Source organism: Bubalus bubalis, chromosome 4 (assembly GCF_019923935.1).
Source record: "Bubalus bubalis isolate 160015118507 breed Murrah chromosome 4, NDDB_SH_1, whole genome shotgun sequence".
Classification (NCBI taxonomy): Eukaryota; Metazoa; Chordata; class Mammalia; order Artiodactyla; family Bovidae; genus Bubalus; species Bubalus bubalis.
Window position 1 is genome coordinate 110,162,518 of NC_059160.1, and position 14,626 is coordinate 110,177,143.

General features: G+C 38.1%; 1 protein-coding gene across 1 annotated transcript in view; it reads right to left on the reverse strand.

Annotated features, from left to right (window-relative positions):
* OTOGL (otogelin like) overlaps positions 1-14,626 on the reverse strand; it is a 198,463-nt gene that overhangs the window by 95,173 nt on the left and 88,664 nt on the right. Inside the window, exons 24-25 of the mRNA XM_045165523.1 lie at positions 4,846-4,953; positions 3,947-4,085 (exon numbers count right to left, since the gene is read on the reverse strand). Coding sequence (XP_045021458.1) covers positions 3,947-4,085; positions 4,846-4,953 — 247 coding nt within the window. The remainder of the gene's footprint in view (positions 1-3,946; positions 4,086-4,845; positions 4,954-14,626) is intronic.

A 14,626-nucleotide genomic window follows, 5' to 3' on the forward strand; every position in this document is an offset into this window, starting at 1 on the left:
AGCCATGACTACTAGTTCCATTTGTTAATCACTAATTTGTCTTTGGTGTGAAATAATTATCTCCTCCGTGGTCAAATAAAATATTTCTTGGCTTGTCAAAAATATGTTGGTCAAACAAACCCATCCATTCTGGGGTCCTGGTTCTGGTTTATTAATTTCAATAAATATGTTCATTATAATACAATCAATAATTCACTAGTATAATTCTAATTAATTACTAATATAAGTTTTATTTTCTTAATTTTCAAAGATTATTTTTTGTAAGCACATTTTCTTTTTTTTAAAGAACATTATTAAATAAAAAAGAATAATTCTGCTTTGGCAGAGGAAAAAAAACATATACCATCCTAAAACTTAAAACTTTAGATTTTTCATACTCTTTATACCTAATTTTTGCCACATGAACCCTAATGATAGATCTTAACCCAGATATTTAACATTTTATCCAAATGTTGGACTAATACTTCCTGTGACGTGTCTTCTCACTTACAGGTAGGCATATCTCATTAAAACTTGAGACTGAATATGATGTATGTATTTTTACAGAAGAATATAGCAGCAAATTAAAGTGATGAGAGGAAATGGGGTTTACAAACCTGAAAACCAAACTTTAATGGCTCTCGCCTGCCAAATAAAATGGCACTCTTATATTCAGTACCAATAAAAATGACTGTTATCATCATTCAGCATCAGACATAAGAAGATAATTTCATTTTGTCAGGAATCAGAGTTGAGACAAATATTCTACTTTCTGCACAATCACTTTTCTGTATACTTGAAACTAACATAATATTGTCAATTAATTATACTTCAACTAAGAAAAATCATTATTTGAAAATACAATGGAAAATACTATGATTTCTCTACTGCAATGACAGATGAGGAGTTAAGGAAGAGCCAGGCAGATCAAATAAGTAGTCATTAAGAGTTTGCTAAATGCCCAGCATTCTGCAAAACAATGGAGGGGAAGGAAAAAAGAAATATAGAGTATGATCCCTGTTTTCAAAACTTCAGAATTTTCTTGGAGAAATCTATCCTAATATATACAGAAGGAACGTCTTTGCTAACACAGTGTACATTTAATAGGCCCTGAAAATTGTGTATTAAATGAATGAAATGATAATATATGAGCAAAGACCACACATTGGAAAATGTTTACAAAGATGGTAATACATGGACAAGGTTTAAAATGCTTTTAGTAAATACTTCTAAATAATTTTTCCATACACAAAGTGAAAACAAAGTTTGGCAGAATTTTTGCTTTGCTACTTAAAATGAAACCACAAAAAGCATCATTAATTAACCTTAATGATATATTCAGTGTTTGATTCGGTATTGTCAACGATTGAGAGTCATATTTGATACAGTATTGTCAATGATACTTTGATTTTTCTAGATATGACAAAGTTTACTATTCAGAAGAAGAGGAGAATTTCAAAAATAGTTACAATTGGTGTTTTAAAGAAGGAAATGATTTACATTCTTCCTATTCAAAGAGTGGACAATGGACATGAAACATCAGAGTAGTTTATTTCAAATTGCAGACTCCAAGATACTGCTCCAAACACATAAAGTCAGAACCTAGATTTTACCAAGATTTCCAAGTTATATGCATACATAATCAAGTTTAAGAACACTGCTCTATATACTTCATGTTGAAGGCATGTGTATGCATGTATAACAAATATAAGATTACTAATTAAGTGCAACTTTTTGAATTCTACCCTCTTAAAAAATGGTTAAAAACAGAGCAAGTAATTTTTTTAGCTCTTATAATACAACCATAATTGTGCTAGCCCTAGTGAGGAACCCAAAAGAAGTGTAACACAGAACTCTGACATAAAATGATACATGACCTAACTGAGCATATAAAATAATCAGAATATAATGGGTTGCTTACTTTTGACACGAGGACTATCAAATATTGTAGGATGAGTAAGAACAGAACAGATAAATATGAACTAGAAAAGTCAGTTTGAGGGGGTAGAGCCAATCAGGTACAGAAAAATACCCTGAGAAAGACCCTTGAAGGATTATCCTGAGAAGTTCAGTTTTATGGAAGCCAGTAAATGGGAGTCAGCTGTAGTTTTTAAAAAGCAATGACATGATAGCAATGTGAGTCTTAGAAAGGTGAACAGAACGAAAAATATGTATTATTATAGGGATGAACTTGAGTCAGAAGACAGCGTAGAAGTTGAAGGTCAGAGCTGTCCATGTCAATTTGGAACTCATCAGCTTGTAGGTGAGGTTAAGATTAAAGAGGTGGATGAACCTAAGCATTAGGAGAAAAGGAGAGAGACCCAAGCACACACATCCAGTTCAGTAAACATTCAGTGGACAAGTGTTGCCAGCATGGTGCCCAGCGCTACTAAAACAACGGTGACTAGGGTTTGGTCCTTGCCCTGAAGGGGCCAACTCCATCATCCATGGTCTAGGACAAATGCAAAAAGAAAAGGCAACAAAGAGACAAAGGAGAAACCACAAGACAGTGAAGGACTACAAGAGCATAACAGCCAGAAATGCAAAGGAAGAGGGTTCTTAAGGAACATCAGAGACACCTAAATATCAAGGGAAGCAAGGATTTGGTATAAAATCAGTCTAAAACATTATGAGGGGAAAAAAAAAAAGTATCAGTTTATGCATTCAAATCTCTAAATTGCTTTTTACTTTTCCAGGCTTCTCAATTTACAACCTAAACCTCAAGAGGTAAGAAAATCCTCATATAAAATTATTTGCTAAATACTTGTTTGAAGAGGACAAATACTCATAGAATGGATATGTATCACTGTGCCTTTCCTGTGCTCCAAGATAAGACCACACACACACACACACACACACACACCCTACAGGCAACTTGTCATCTTCTATAATTTTCTAACTGCCAAATTCATTCCCAGGGATTTATTCTTTAAGAAACTTAAAACTGTTCATAAAGGAGGCTAAAAATAGTACTGAAAGGGAAACTCAGTGGTTTCCCTTGAAACATAGCAGGAGATTTGCTTAAGTCTGGAAGGCTATAATTAACTGTTTGTTTTTTATTTAAAATAACTAATACAAAATGGGAATGTGCCTACTTTCCTGACATATGCTAAAAACATAAAAGCCTTACCCAGAAGAAAACACACATTCAAGAAAAATCACAGGTTACCTTGCTGGATGAAAAGATGTTATTTTGCTTAATCTTGGGCAACTTCTTCCTAAAACTTTTAAGGATTCTATCAGATATACAAAGCCCAGGGTTTAACCAAAGCATATCAACAAAATAGCATGTCTAGAAATGAGAATAATGTCATGTTAATTGCTACAACTATAAACAATACATGATCCAATACATGATTTAATGTGCTATATTTACATTCACCAAATTAAACCAAGAAAAATAAAAATGGTTGATATTTACTGAGCAGTTACTAAATAGTAAGTACTATATGCAAGCTTTACATATATTTATCTCATTCAACCCTGAGAACTACCCCTGGGAAATAGGGACAATTATTATCCTCATTTTACAAATGAGAAGTCAGAGGCACAGAAAGGTTATGAAATTAGCTCATCACTTACAAATAATAAAACTTTACAATTAGTTAAGGAAATTAATTTAAAATTGCTGTAGCTTTTAGAAGTTTTACTAATGATATGTGGATGTGATATGTCACAGGTCTACTGTACTTGTTTTTACACGCTCTACATAACTGTAACTAAAACAAGTAATCGTGACATTGGCTTCCCAGGTGGCTCAGCGGTAAAGGAAACCGCCTGCAATGCAGGAAACCTCGGTTTGATCCCTGGGTCGGGAAGATACCCCAGAGAAGGAAATGGCAACCTACTCCAGTATTCTTGCATGGGAAATCCCATGGATAGAAGAGCCTGGAGGGCTATAGTCCATGGGGTGGTGAACAGTCGGACATGACTTAGCGACCAAACAACGATAACAACTGTGACATACCTTTATCAAAAATACCTGGCAGTCACTGATATAATCATATTCCAGTCCGTCAAAAGAATGATAATGCCGGTCCCCGTATATTGTGCATACTGCTGGGCATGGATAATACGTGCAATTGAACATTCCTCGTCGACAAACGCTATTAGAAAACAACATCAACATTGTTACCTTTCTAGGACACGTGGCTCTAATCAGTATTTTTCAGGGAGCATAAGTATTGGAAGGTTTGTATTCAAGGGTATTCACTATGTCAATAGTTCTTATAAATATAGCCAATTCTTTCTGATAACATTTTATTACAGTGATAGATAGGGCATATATTTACCACTCTATCTTAAGACATCACCAACAAGCCTAGAAGTTGTGCCTGGGTCACTTTGAAAACAGGTGATGGAATGAAAAACTAAAGATACACCTGCCGGTTGCCAAAAGACTACAATGCTATCTCCTTTACTTGAGTCCATTTCAATATCTTTTGTTGTTATTGTTCAGTCACAGACAGGACTTATTCACAAGCTTGAATTTTTATCCACATTTCAAGGAAACTGTATTTTAATTTTATTTTATGGTATTCTTTTGGATTATTTTCAAACAAAATTTTCCACCAAATATGACCTTCTCTTTGGAACATTTATTATTTATAAATTTCAGATATGTTTTTCCTATTATATTTTCAAATTATCATAGTTCATTTTTTACTTCTTGGTCAAACAAATAGGCATAAAAATAATGATCCCCCTGTAAGTAGTAGCTTCCCATTAACTCCTGAAGGCCTTTAAACTCTTATTTACTCAGATTTGGTTTGCTTTCTAATGAAATTCGTCATATTAAGTAAATACAACATGAGTGAAACTAGCACAATTTCTTAGAGAAGTTGTGAAATAAACAGATCTCATTACCAGGTATAGCATGGTGTAGCAATCACTTCTCCTGAGAGGTACTCCCAATCTTTCCAAATACAGGGACAGCTTTTAGGAATGTAACACTTTCCTTTGTGCTCTGCCATCCTTTCAAGTGAAGAAGCAAATGCTATTTAATATCAATTACCAATTTCAGTTTTTTAAAAAATCAGCAATCTTGTCATATTCAAAATCATCTATATTGGTTACAACAGTTGTAAGCATGTTCTATCTAACCTATGGAAGAGTCAAATCCAGTCTTTCTCCCCTATTTTACCACACAGTATCTTTCACATCACAGAAATAAAGGCCAGGCAAATGACTGGATGCAATATTTTAAACTTTTTGCTATCGCTTAGTACAATAAAATGGAGACAGGAGCCTAAATTTCTGGGTAACATGAAGTATTCTGAAAAGACAATTAAAGAGGAAGTAAGGCTACCTTTCTTCAATATTTGCTTCAAATATTAACACAGAAGTCAGGAATCCTGACTTCTTGCCTCCGCTCTCAAATATAAATAATCACTTATGTTCCCCTAGTTCTCTGCTTCCTCACTCACAGTTCATCTAACACAGTAAAGTGAGTCTTTATTCGATGTGTGTGTTGTCCACTTGACTTTAAGTTTCACTCCAAAAGACCATGAATATCCTGCTAATGGTTGTGTTCCAATGTCTAGCACAGAGCAGACCCTCAGTAGTTGCGTAAAGGTGAAGGAGTGAAACTATCTATATGAATGATGCATCATCTCATTCAGTTTGCTTTCTTTAGACAACAGTGCCCTGGAGCCCATAATTTCTCCCCTTAACCTTCCCAAACTTTCAGTCACTTTTCCTGAGCACAGCATCTTCTGCCTAGAAAACTAAAAGATTTTTTTCTCACCACTAAAGATCCAGTTTAGTGCAATCTTTTTAGTGCATTCTTTTATGTACCACACTCCCTATACACAGCAATCTATACAAACCTTTATTGGAGGGTTCGTCCAATGAACTGCAAGTAATTCATTAAATGTCTTATAGAGAAAACAATAACAAAAACTAGTATTTTTGAGTGTTAACCGTGGCCCAGCCATTGTTTCACTCACTTTACATGTATCATTGACTCATCTAATCCTAATGACAATTCCATAAGGTAGATTCTATTGTTTTCTTACATGTGTGTGTTCTAGTACTGTCTTCCCTATATCTTAACAAAATGTCCCACACTTTAGGTAATTTGTAAACATTGGATGTTGAATTTTTTAGATAAGGGATGCCTCACTGAACTGCACCACATTTTTTTTTTAATTCTCATTTCTTTTATTTCTTAAAGTATCATTCACTTCAGTTGTTAATTGAAGTATAGCTGATTTAATGGCCATATGGTGATGTCCATGTAGAGTCACCTCTTGTGATGTTGGAAGAGGGTGTTTACTATGGCCAGTGTGTTCTCCAAGCAAAACTCTGTTAGCCTTTGATTTGTAATATTATATTAGCTTCTGGTGTACAGCATAGTGATTGAGTATCTTTGTAGATTATACTACATTAAATGTGATAAGTACAATTCTTATACAACCAGCCAAAGCAGTGGTTTTAAATGGTTATGCTGATGACTGATGAGTTTTTCATAACAAATAACATAATCAAACATAACATAACATAATCAAAACTGGAAGAAGGAAGAAGAGAGCTGTAAATCACTATGAGTTGTCTGCTTTAAGCAGGTTTGGGAAGTGGGGTTAGTCATAAAATAAACATTTGCTGAGCACCTACCATATGACTGGTGTGCTGCATATACTCAACCATCTATGAAGTAGATAGTACATTTGTTTAAAAACAAAACAAAACAAAGTTGAGACTCCACGTGGTTAAGATTTACCCTGAGGTACTTTAGCTAATAAGAAAGAGGATCAGCATTTTATCCTGGTTTTGTATGTCTCTTTCTGCTATATTATTTTACATTTATTTAACCCACAGTGATTTCTAAACTAAAGTTCATTTGTACTTGAAAAACTGCTGGGACTATAAGAAGCCACACAAAAACAAGTGATACCAGGCTTATGGTCCTAAAATAAGCCCCCCAAGTTACATGGAAGTCAATCCAAATCATAGTACCATAAGCAACTTTATAATAGAAAGTTCTATGTTACAAAATTATTTCTAAACAGGCAGAAGACTCTTAGTCAATTGAAACTTTATTTATTTCAATAAAACAAGAGAAGGTGGAAGAAAATTACTTTAAGTTTTTATAATAAAATTTGACCAATAAATTAATTAATCATTATTGAAATAAAAGTCAAAGAGGACAGCAAATAGATGTTTTCTAAAATAATAGCATCAACCACAAGCATATGAAACAAAATTAGGACGTAGTTTTATCTAATCAGCCATGCATCCCTGAGTCATAATCAAGTCAAATAAGTCAAGTAATGTTGTATGGCTCAATTAGTTTACTATAAAACAAAAGTTTTATTTCCTTTGTCCTTTTTACTAAAATGCCTTCCTTGCTTGTCTGCTCTATGGTCTGATTTCTACCTGCCTTTATTTTCCCATGCAAGGCTTTGTTCTTCCACACTCCTTCTGTGTCCTTTCTTTAATAAAGAGATTGATACAGCCCCAAGTTACTTGTCTCTTCAACCTATTTCAGGTGGGGACCATTTAGACAAATGTGAATCTCCTGGGAAACAGACCACAAAACCTCTCTCTTCTTTGCTCCTGGCTGATATGAATTGAGCTCAGAAATCACTTTGTGTGAATATGTTCATCGAGAAAGAATGGGTGACCTGTTTGCCTTAGGTGGCTCTCCCTCTGTGCACTGCTTCTATTCATCATCAGAAGAGGGAAGGCCAGTGAGGCCAGATTCCACGTGTGCCTGTGAGGAAGTGAATAGCCACCAGATTCTGTATTTACCTTCCATGAGTACTAGGGATTTCTGCTACTAAAGGAAATTTACAAAGGTAAGAGTAAATTATGCTGCCATAAAAGAAAAGTGAAAGAAAGTGAAAGTCACTCAGGCGTGTCCAACTCTTTGCAACCCCATGGATTATACAGTCCACGGAATTCTCCAGGCCAGAATACTGGAGTGGGTAGCCTCTTCCTTCTCCAGGGGATCTTCCCAACCCAGGGATTGAACCCAGGTCTCCAAAATTACAGGCGGATTCTTTACCAGATGAGCCACAAGAGAAGCCCGCCACAAAATAGTCACCCATATTTATTGAGTATACACACAGGTGCACAAATATACAAACATGCCACATTTCACAATGCTTAATTGGGTCTTTAAAGGAACTTGCAGAAAAAGCATTCAGCTAATACCGACAGGGCTGGGATCTGAAACAGGTGTGTCTGAAGCCAGAGCTCCCACTGTTACCCACTGCCCTAAATAACCTCAACACACCACTTTATGTAACATCCATTAGATAAGGAAACTGGTATTAATAATATAACTTAACATCAACAACAGTAATAGCCAACAGAATATACAAAAGAGGGGCAGTCCCAAGATGGCGGAGGAATAGGATGGGGAGACCACTTTCTCCCCCACAAATTCATCAAAAGATCATTTGAATGCTAAGCAACTTCCACAAAACAACTTCTGAACGCTGGCGGAGGACACCAGGCACCCAGAAAGGCAGCCTGTTCCCTTCAAAAGGAGGTAGGACAAAATATAAAAGACAAAAAGAGAGACAAAAGAGAGGGATGAAGACCCATCCTGAGGAGGGAGTCGTGGAGGACAAGTTTCCAAATATCAGGTAAACCCTCTCACCCTGGGTCTGAGGGGAGTTATGGAATCTCAGAGAGCAACATAAATGGGGGGAGAGGTGGTGTGGAAAAAACACAAAATCCAGAGAATACGTGCCTAACCGCAACTCCCAGCAGAGAAGTAGCCCAGACGCGCGCATCCGCCACCCATGAGCGGGAACTGGACAGGGAGGCACAGGTTGCATCATTGGTGCTTAGGGTAAGGACTGGGCCTGAATGCCCTGAGGACAACCTGAGGGAGCTAATGTGAGATAGCAACCCAAACTGTGGGATAGCCAGAGAGAGACAGAGAAAAAGAGAACTTTCCCGCCAAAGGCTCTAAACTAACACGCAGCCTGGCTGGCTCACAGAACAAAGGACTGAGCGAATACCAAAGGAGAGTTAGCTGGCTGCGTGCAGGCCTCTCCTCTCCACGCCTTCTGCCAGAGGTGGAGAGGCAGGCGTGCAACAGCCAGAGCCAGAAGGCAAGGGGCAATCTCAGCCTCAGAAATGGCATCCTCCACTAAACTGTGAGCAGGCTCCCAATTGCTAACCAAGTCTTCCTGGGATCCTGGACGGTTGACATCTGCCAGGAGGGTCGAAGCCTGAGATCAGCTCCCCAGAGGAGACACGGCACACCTAAGACAGTGCTCTCGCAGTGCACCTGGGAAACTGAGCGGCCAGGACTAGGGAGGTGATTAAGATGCACAGACCGCCTCAGACAGTGCGCTCGCAAAGCAGCTGGCTGCCTGAGCTGCTCAAACCTGGGAAAGGCACAAAACGCACACCCAACCAAGTCTGTGCCCTTGTGGAGTACCTGAGAACCTGAACCTGAGTGGCTTAGACCTGGGAAGTGCATGAAATGATGGGTCTGCTCTGGACAGCACCCCTGCAGAGCAATCTGGAGCCTGAGCAATGTACACCGGGAGAGCACACGCTCCATGAGCTGGGGCAAACCAAATATGGTCCATACACTGCAAGCACTCCCCATACACGCAAGTGAAATTTGTTTGCAGTGTTCCTCCCTCCCCACAACACAACTAAACAAGTGAGCCTAAATAAGTGACCACCTTCACCCGCTTGTGTCAGGACAGAAATTAGACACTGAAGAGACTTGTAAACAGAGGAAGCCAAAATAAACAAAGAAGAGGGAACTGCTCTGGAAGTGACAGGTGCAACAGATTAAAACCCTGTAGTTAACATTGACTAAGCATTAAAAGGGGCTTATAAACCTTGAGAAGAAGTATAAGCTGGAAAAAGGAAATATCTGAAACTGAACTGACCCCACACTGCCCACAACAGCTCCAGAGAAATTCCTAGACATATTTTTACTATTATCATTTTTTATTTGTAAAATTTTTTTTATTTTTAAGTTCTTTATTACTCATTTAATTTTCATTTTTATTACCTATTATTACCTTGCAAAAAAGGCCTAATTTTTAAAGCAAATTTCATATATATATATTTTTTATAATTTTTGTGATTGATTTTATCTTGTATTTTTAATATTATATTTTTGAGAGTCTAACCTCTAGATTTTTAATCTTTGCTTTGGGTATTTGGTATCAATTTTGTACCTTTAAGAATCTAATCTTCAGTATCCATTTTCACTTAGGGGTGTGATTACTGGCTTGATTGCTCTCCCCCTTTTGACTTTCCCCCAGGTCACCTCTATCTTCTCCCTCTCCCTATCTTCTCTACTTAACTGTGTGAATCTCTCTGGATGTTCCCAGCTGTGGAGAACACTTAGAGAACTGATTACTGGCTAGATTGGCCTCTTCCCTTTTGACTCCCCCTATTCTCCTCCTGAAATTGAAAGTGAAGTCACTCAGTCGTGTCCGACTCTTTGCTACCCCATCGACTGTAGCCTACCAGGCTCCTCTGTCCATGGGATTTTCCAGGCAAGAATACTGGGTTGGGTTGCCATTTCCTTCTCCAGGAGATCTTCCCAACCCAGGGATCGAACCCAGGTCTCCCACATTGCAGGCAGATGCTTTAATCTCTGCGCCACCAGGGAAGCCCTCCTCACTCTTCTCTATGTAACTCCATGAACTTCTCTGGGTGTTCCAGATTGTGGAGAGCACATAGGGAATTGATTGCTGGCTAGATTGTGCTCCCCCCTTTTGATTCCCCCTCTTCTTCTCCTGGTCACCTCTATCTCCCTCCTCCCTCTTCTCTTCTCCATGTAATTCTATAAACCTCTCTGGGTGTCCCTCACTGTGGAGAATCTTTTCACCATTAACCTAGATGTTTTATCATCTGTGCTGTATGGATGGAGAAGTCTTGAGGCTAATGTAAGAATAAGACTGAAAGCCAGAGGCAGGAGGCTTAAGTCCAAAACCTGAGAACACCAGAAAACTCCTGATTCCAAGGAACATTAACTGACAAGAGCTCATCCAAAAGCCTCCATACCTACACTGAAACCAAGCTCCACCCAAGAACCAACAAGTTCCAGAGCAAGACATACCACACTAATCTCTAGCAACACAGCAACACAGCCCTGAGCATTAAACTATAGGCTGCCCAAAGTCATACCAAACCCACAGACACCCCAAAACTCTCTACTAGACACTTCATTGCACTCCAGAGAGAAGAGATCCAACTCCAACCACCTTAACACCAATGCAAGCTTCCCTAACCAGGAAACCTTGACAAGCCACTAGTCCAACCCCACCCACAGGGAGCAACCTTGACAATAAATAGGAACCACAAACTTCCAGCCTAAAGAAAGGCCACCCCAAACACAGCAATCTAAACAAAATGAAAAGGCAGAGAAATATTCATCAGGTAAAGGAACATGATAAGTGCCCACCAAACCAAACAAAAGAAGAGGAGATAGGGAGTCTACCTGAAAAAGAATTCAGAATAATGATAGTAAAGATGATCCAAAACCTTGAAAACAAAATGGAGTTACAGATAAATAGACTGGAGACAAGGATTGAGAAGATGCAAGAAATGTTTAACAAGGACCTAGAAAAATAAAAAGAGTTAATCAATAATGAATAATGCAATAACTGAGATCAAAAGCACTCTGGAGAGAACCAACAGTAGAATAACCGAGGCAGAAGATAGGCTAAGTGAGGTGGAAGATAGGATGGTGGAAATAAATGAAGCAGAGAGGAAAAAGAATTAAAAGAAACAAGGACAACCTCAGAGACCTCTGGGACAATGTTAAACGCCCCAATATTCAAATCATAGGAGTCCCAGAAGAAGAAGACAAAAAGAAAGGTCATGAGAAAACACTTAAGGAGATAATATTTGACAACTTCCCTAAAATGGGGAAGGAAATAGCCACACAAGTCCAAGAAACCCGGAGAGTCCCAAACAGGATAAACCCAAGGCAAAACACCCAAGACACATATTAATCAAATTAATGAAAAGCAAACACAAAGAGCAAATATTAAAAGCAGCAAAGGAAAAGCAACAAATAACACACATGGGGATCCCCATTAGGATAACAGCTAATCTTTCAATAGAAAGTCTTCAGGCCAGAAGGGAATGGCACGGCATACTTAAAGTGATGAAAGAGAAAAACCTACAACCCAGATTACTATACCCAGCAAGGATCTCAATCAAATATGAAGGAGAAATCAAAAGCTTTACAGACAAGCAAAAGCTGAGAGAATTCAGCACCACCAAATCAGCTCTTCAACAAATGCTAAAGGATCTTCTCTAGACATGAAACACAGAAAAGGTTTATAAACTCAAACCCCAAACAACAAAGTAAATGGCAATGGGATCACACTTATCAAAAATTACCTTAAACGTAAATAGGTTGACTGCCCCAACCAAAAGACAAAGACTGGCTGAATGGATACAAAAACACAGCCCCAATATATGCTGTCTACAAGAGACCCACCTCAAAACAAGGGACAAATACAGATGGAAAGTGAAGGGTTGGAAAAAGATATTTCATGCAAATGGAGACCAAAAGAAAGCAGGAGTAGCAATACAAACCTCAGAGAAAATGAATTTTAATTATTTCAAAGTAAAGACAGTGAAAAGAGACAAAGAAGGACACTAAATAATGATCAAAGGATCAAACCAAGAAGATATAACATTATAAATATATATGCACCCAACATAGGAGCACCGCAATATGTAAGGCAAATGCTAACAAGTGTGAAAGGGAAATTAACAATAACACAATAATAGCGGGGGACTTTAATACTCCACTTACACCTATGGATAGATCATCCAAATAGAAAATTACCAAGGAAACACAAACTTTAAATGATACAATGGACCAGTTAGACTTAAATGATATCTATAGGACATTTCACCCCAAAACAATGAATTACACCTTTTTCTCAAGTGCACACAGAGCATTCTCCAGGATAGATCACATACTGGGCCATAACTCTAGCCTTGGTAAATTAAAAAAAAATTGAAATCATTTCAAGCATCTTTTCTGATCACAGTGTGGTAAGATTAGACGTCATCCCAAAGAAAAGAAATACGAAAAGGCAAAATGTTTGCCTGAGGAGTCCTTACAAATAGCTGTGAATAGAGAAGTTAAAGACAAAGGAGAAAGGGAAAGATATACCCATTTGAATGCAGAGTTCCAACGAATAACAAGGAGAGATAAGAAAGCCTTCCTCCGTGATCAATGCAAAGAAATAGAGGAAAACAATAGAATGGAAAAGACTAGAGTTCTCTTCAAGAAAATTAGAGATACAAAGGGAACATTTCATGCAAAGACGGGCACAATAAAGGACAGAAATGGTATGGACCTAAAAGAAGCAGAAGAGATTAAGAAGAGGTGGCCAGAATACATAGAAGAACTATACAAAATGTTCATCATGACCCAGATCATCATGATGGTGTGATCACCAACCTAGAGCAAGACATCCTGGAATGTGAAGTCAAGTGGACCTTAGGAAGCATCACTACAAACAAAGCTAGTGGAGGTGATGGAATTCCAGTTGAGCTATTTCAAATCCTAAAAGACAATGCTTTGAAAATGCTACACTCAATATGTCAGCAAATTTGGAAAACTCAGCAGTGGCCACAGGACTGGAAAAGGTTGTTTATTCCAATCCCAAAAAAAGTCAATGCCAAAGAATGTTCAAACTACCACATGATTGCACTCATCTCACATGCTAGTAAAGTAATGCTCAAAATTCTCCAAGCCAGGCTTCAACAGTACATGAACCATTAACCCCAAGATGTTCAAGCTGGATTTAGAAAAGGCAGAAGAACCAGAAATCAAATTGCCAACATCCATTGGATCAACGAAACAACAACAGAGTTCCAGAAAAATATCTGCTTCTGCTTTAATGACAATGCCTAAGCCTTTGACTGTGTGGACCACAACAAACTATGGAAAATTCTTCAAGAGATGAGAATACCAGACCACTTGACCTGCCTCTTGAGAAATCTGTATACAGGTCAGGAAGCAACAGTTAGAACTGGACATGGAACAACAGACTGGTTCCAAATTGGGAAAGGAGTACATCAAGGCTGTATATTGTCACCCTGCTTATTTAACTTACATACAGAGTACATCATGAGAAATGCCAGGCTGGAGGAAGCACAAAGTGGAATCAAGATTGCTGGGAGAAATATCAATAACCTCAGAGATGCAGATGACACCACCCTTATGGCAGAAAGTGAAGAACTAAAGAGCCTATTGATGAAAGTGAAAGAGGAGATGAAAAAGTTGGCTTAAAACTCAACATTCAGAAAACTAAGATCATGGCATCTGGTCCCATCACTTCATGGCAAACAGATGGGGAAACAATGGAAACAGTGACAGACTTTCTTTTTGGGGGCTCCAAAATTACTGCAGATGGTGACTGCAGCCATGAAATTAAAAGACACTCCTTGGAAGAAAAGCTATGACAAACATAGACAGCGTATTAAAAAGCAGAGACATTAATTTGCCAACAAAGGTCGGTCTAGTCAAAGCTATGGTTTTTCCAGTAGTTATGCATGGATGTGAGAGTTCGACTATAAAGAAAGCTGAGCACTGAAGAATTGATGCTTTTGAACTGCGGTGTTGGAGAAGACTCTTGAGAGTCCTTTGGACAGCAAGGAGATCCAACTAGTCCATCCTAAAGGA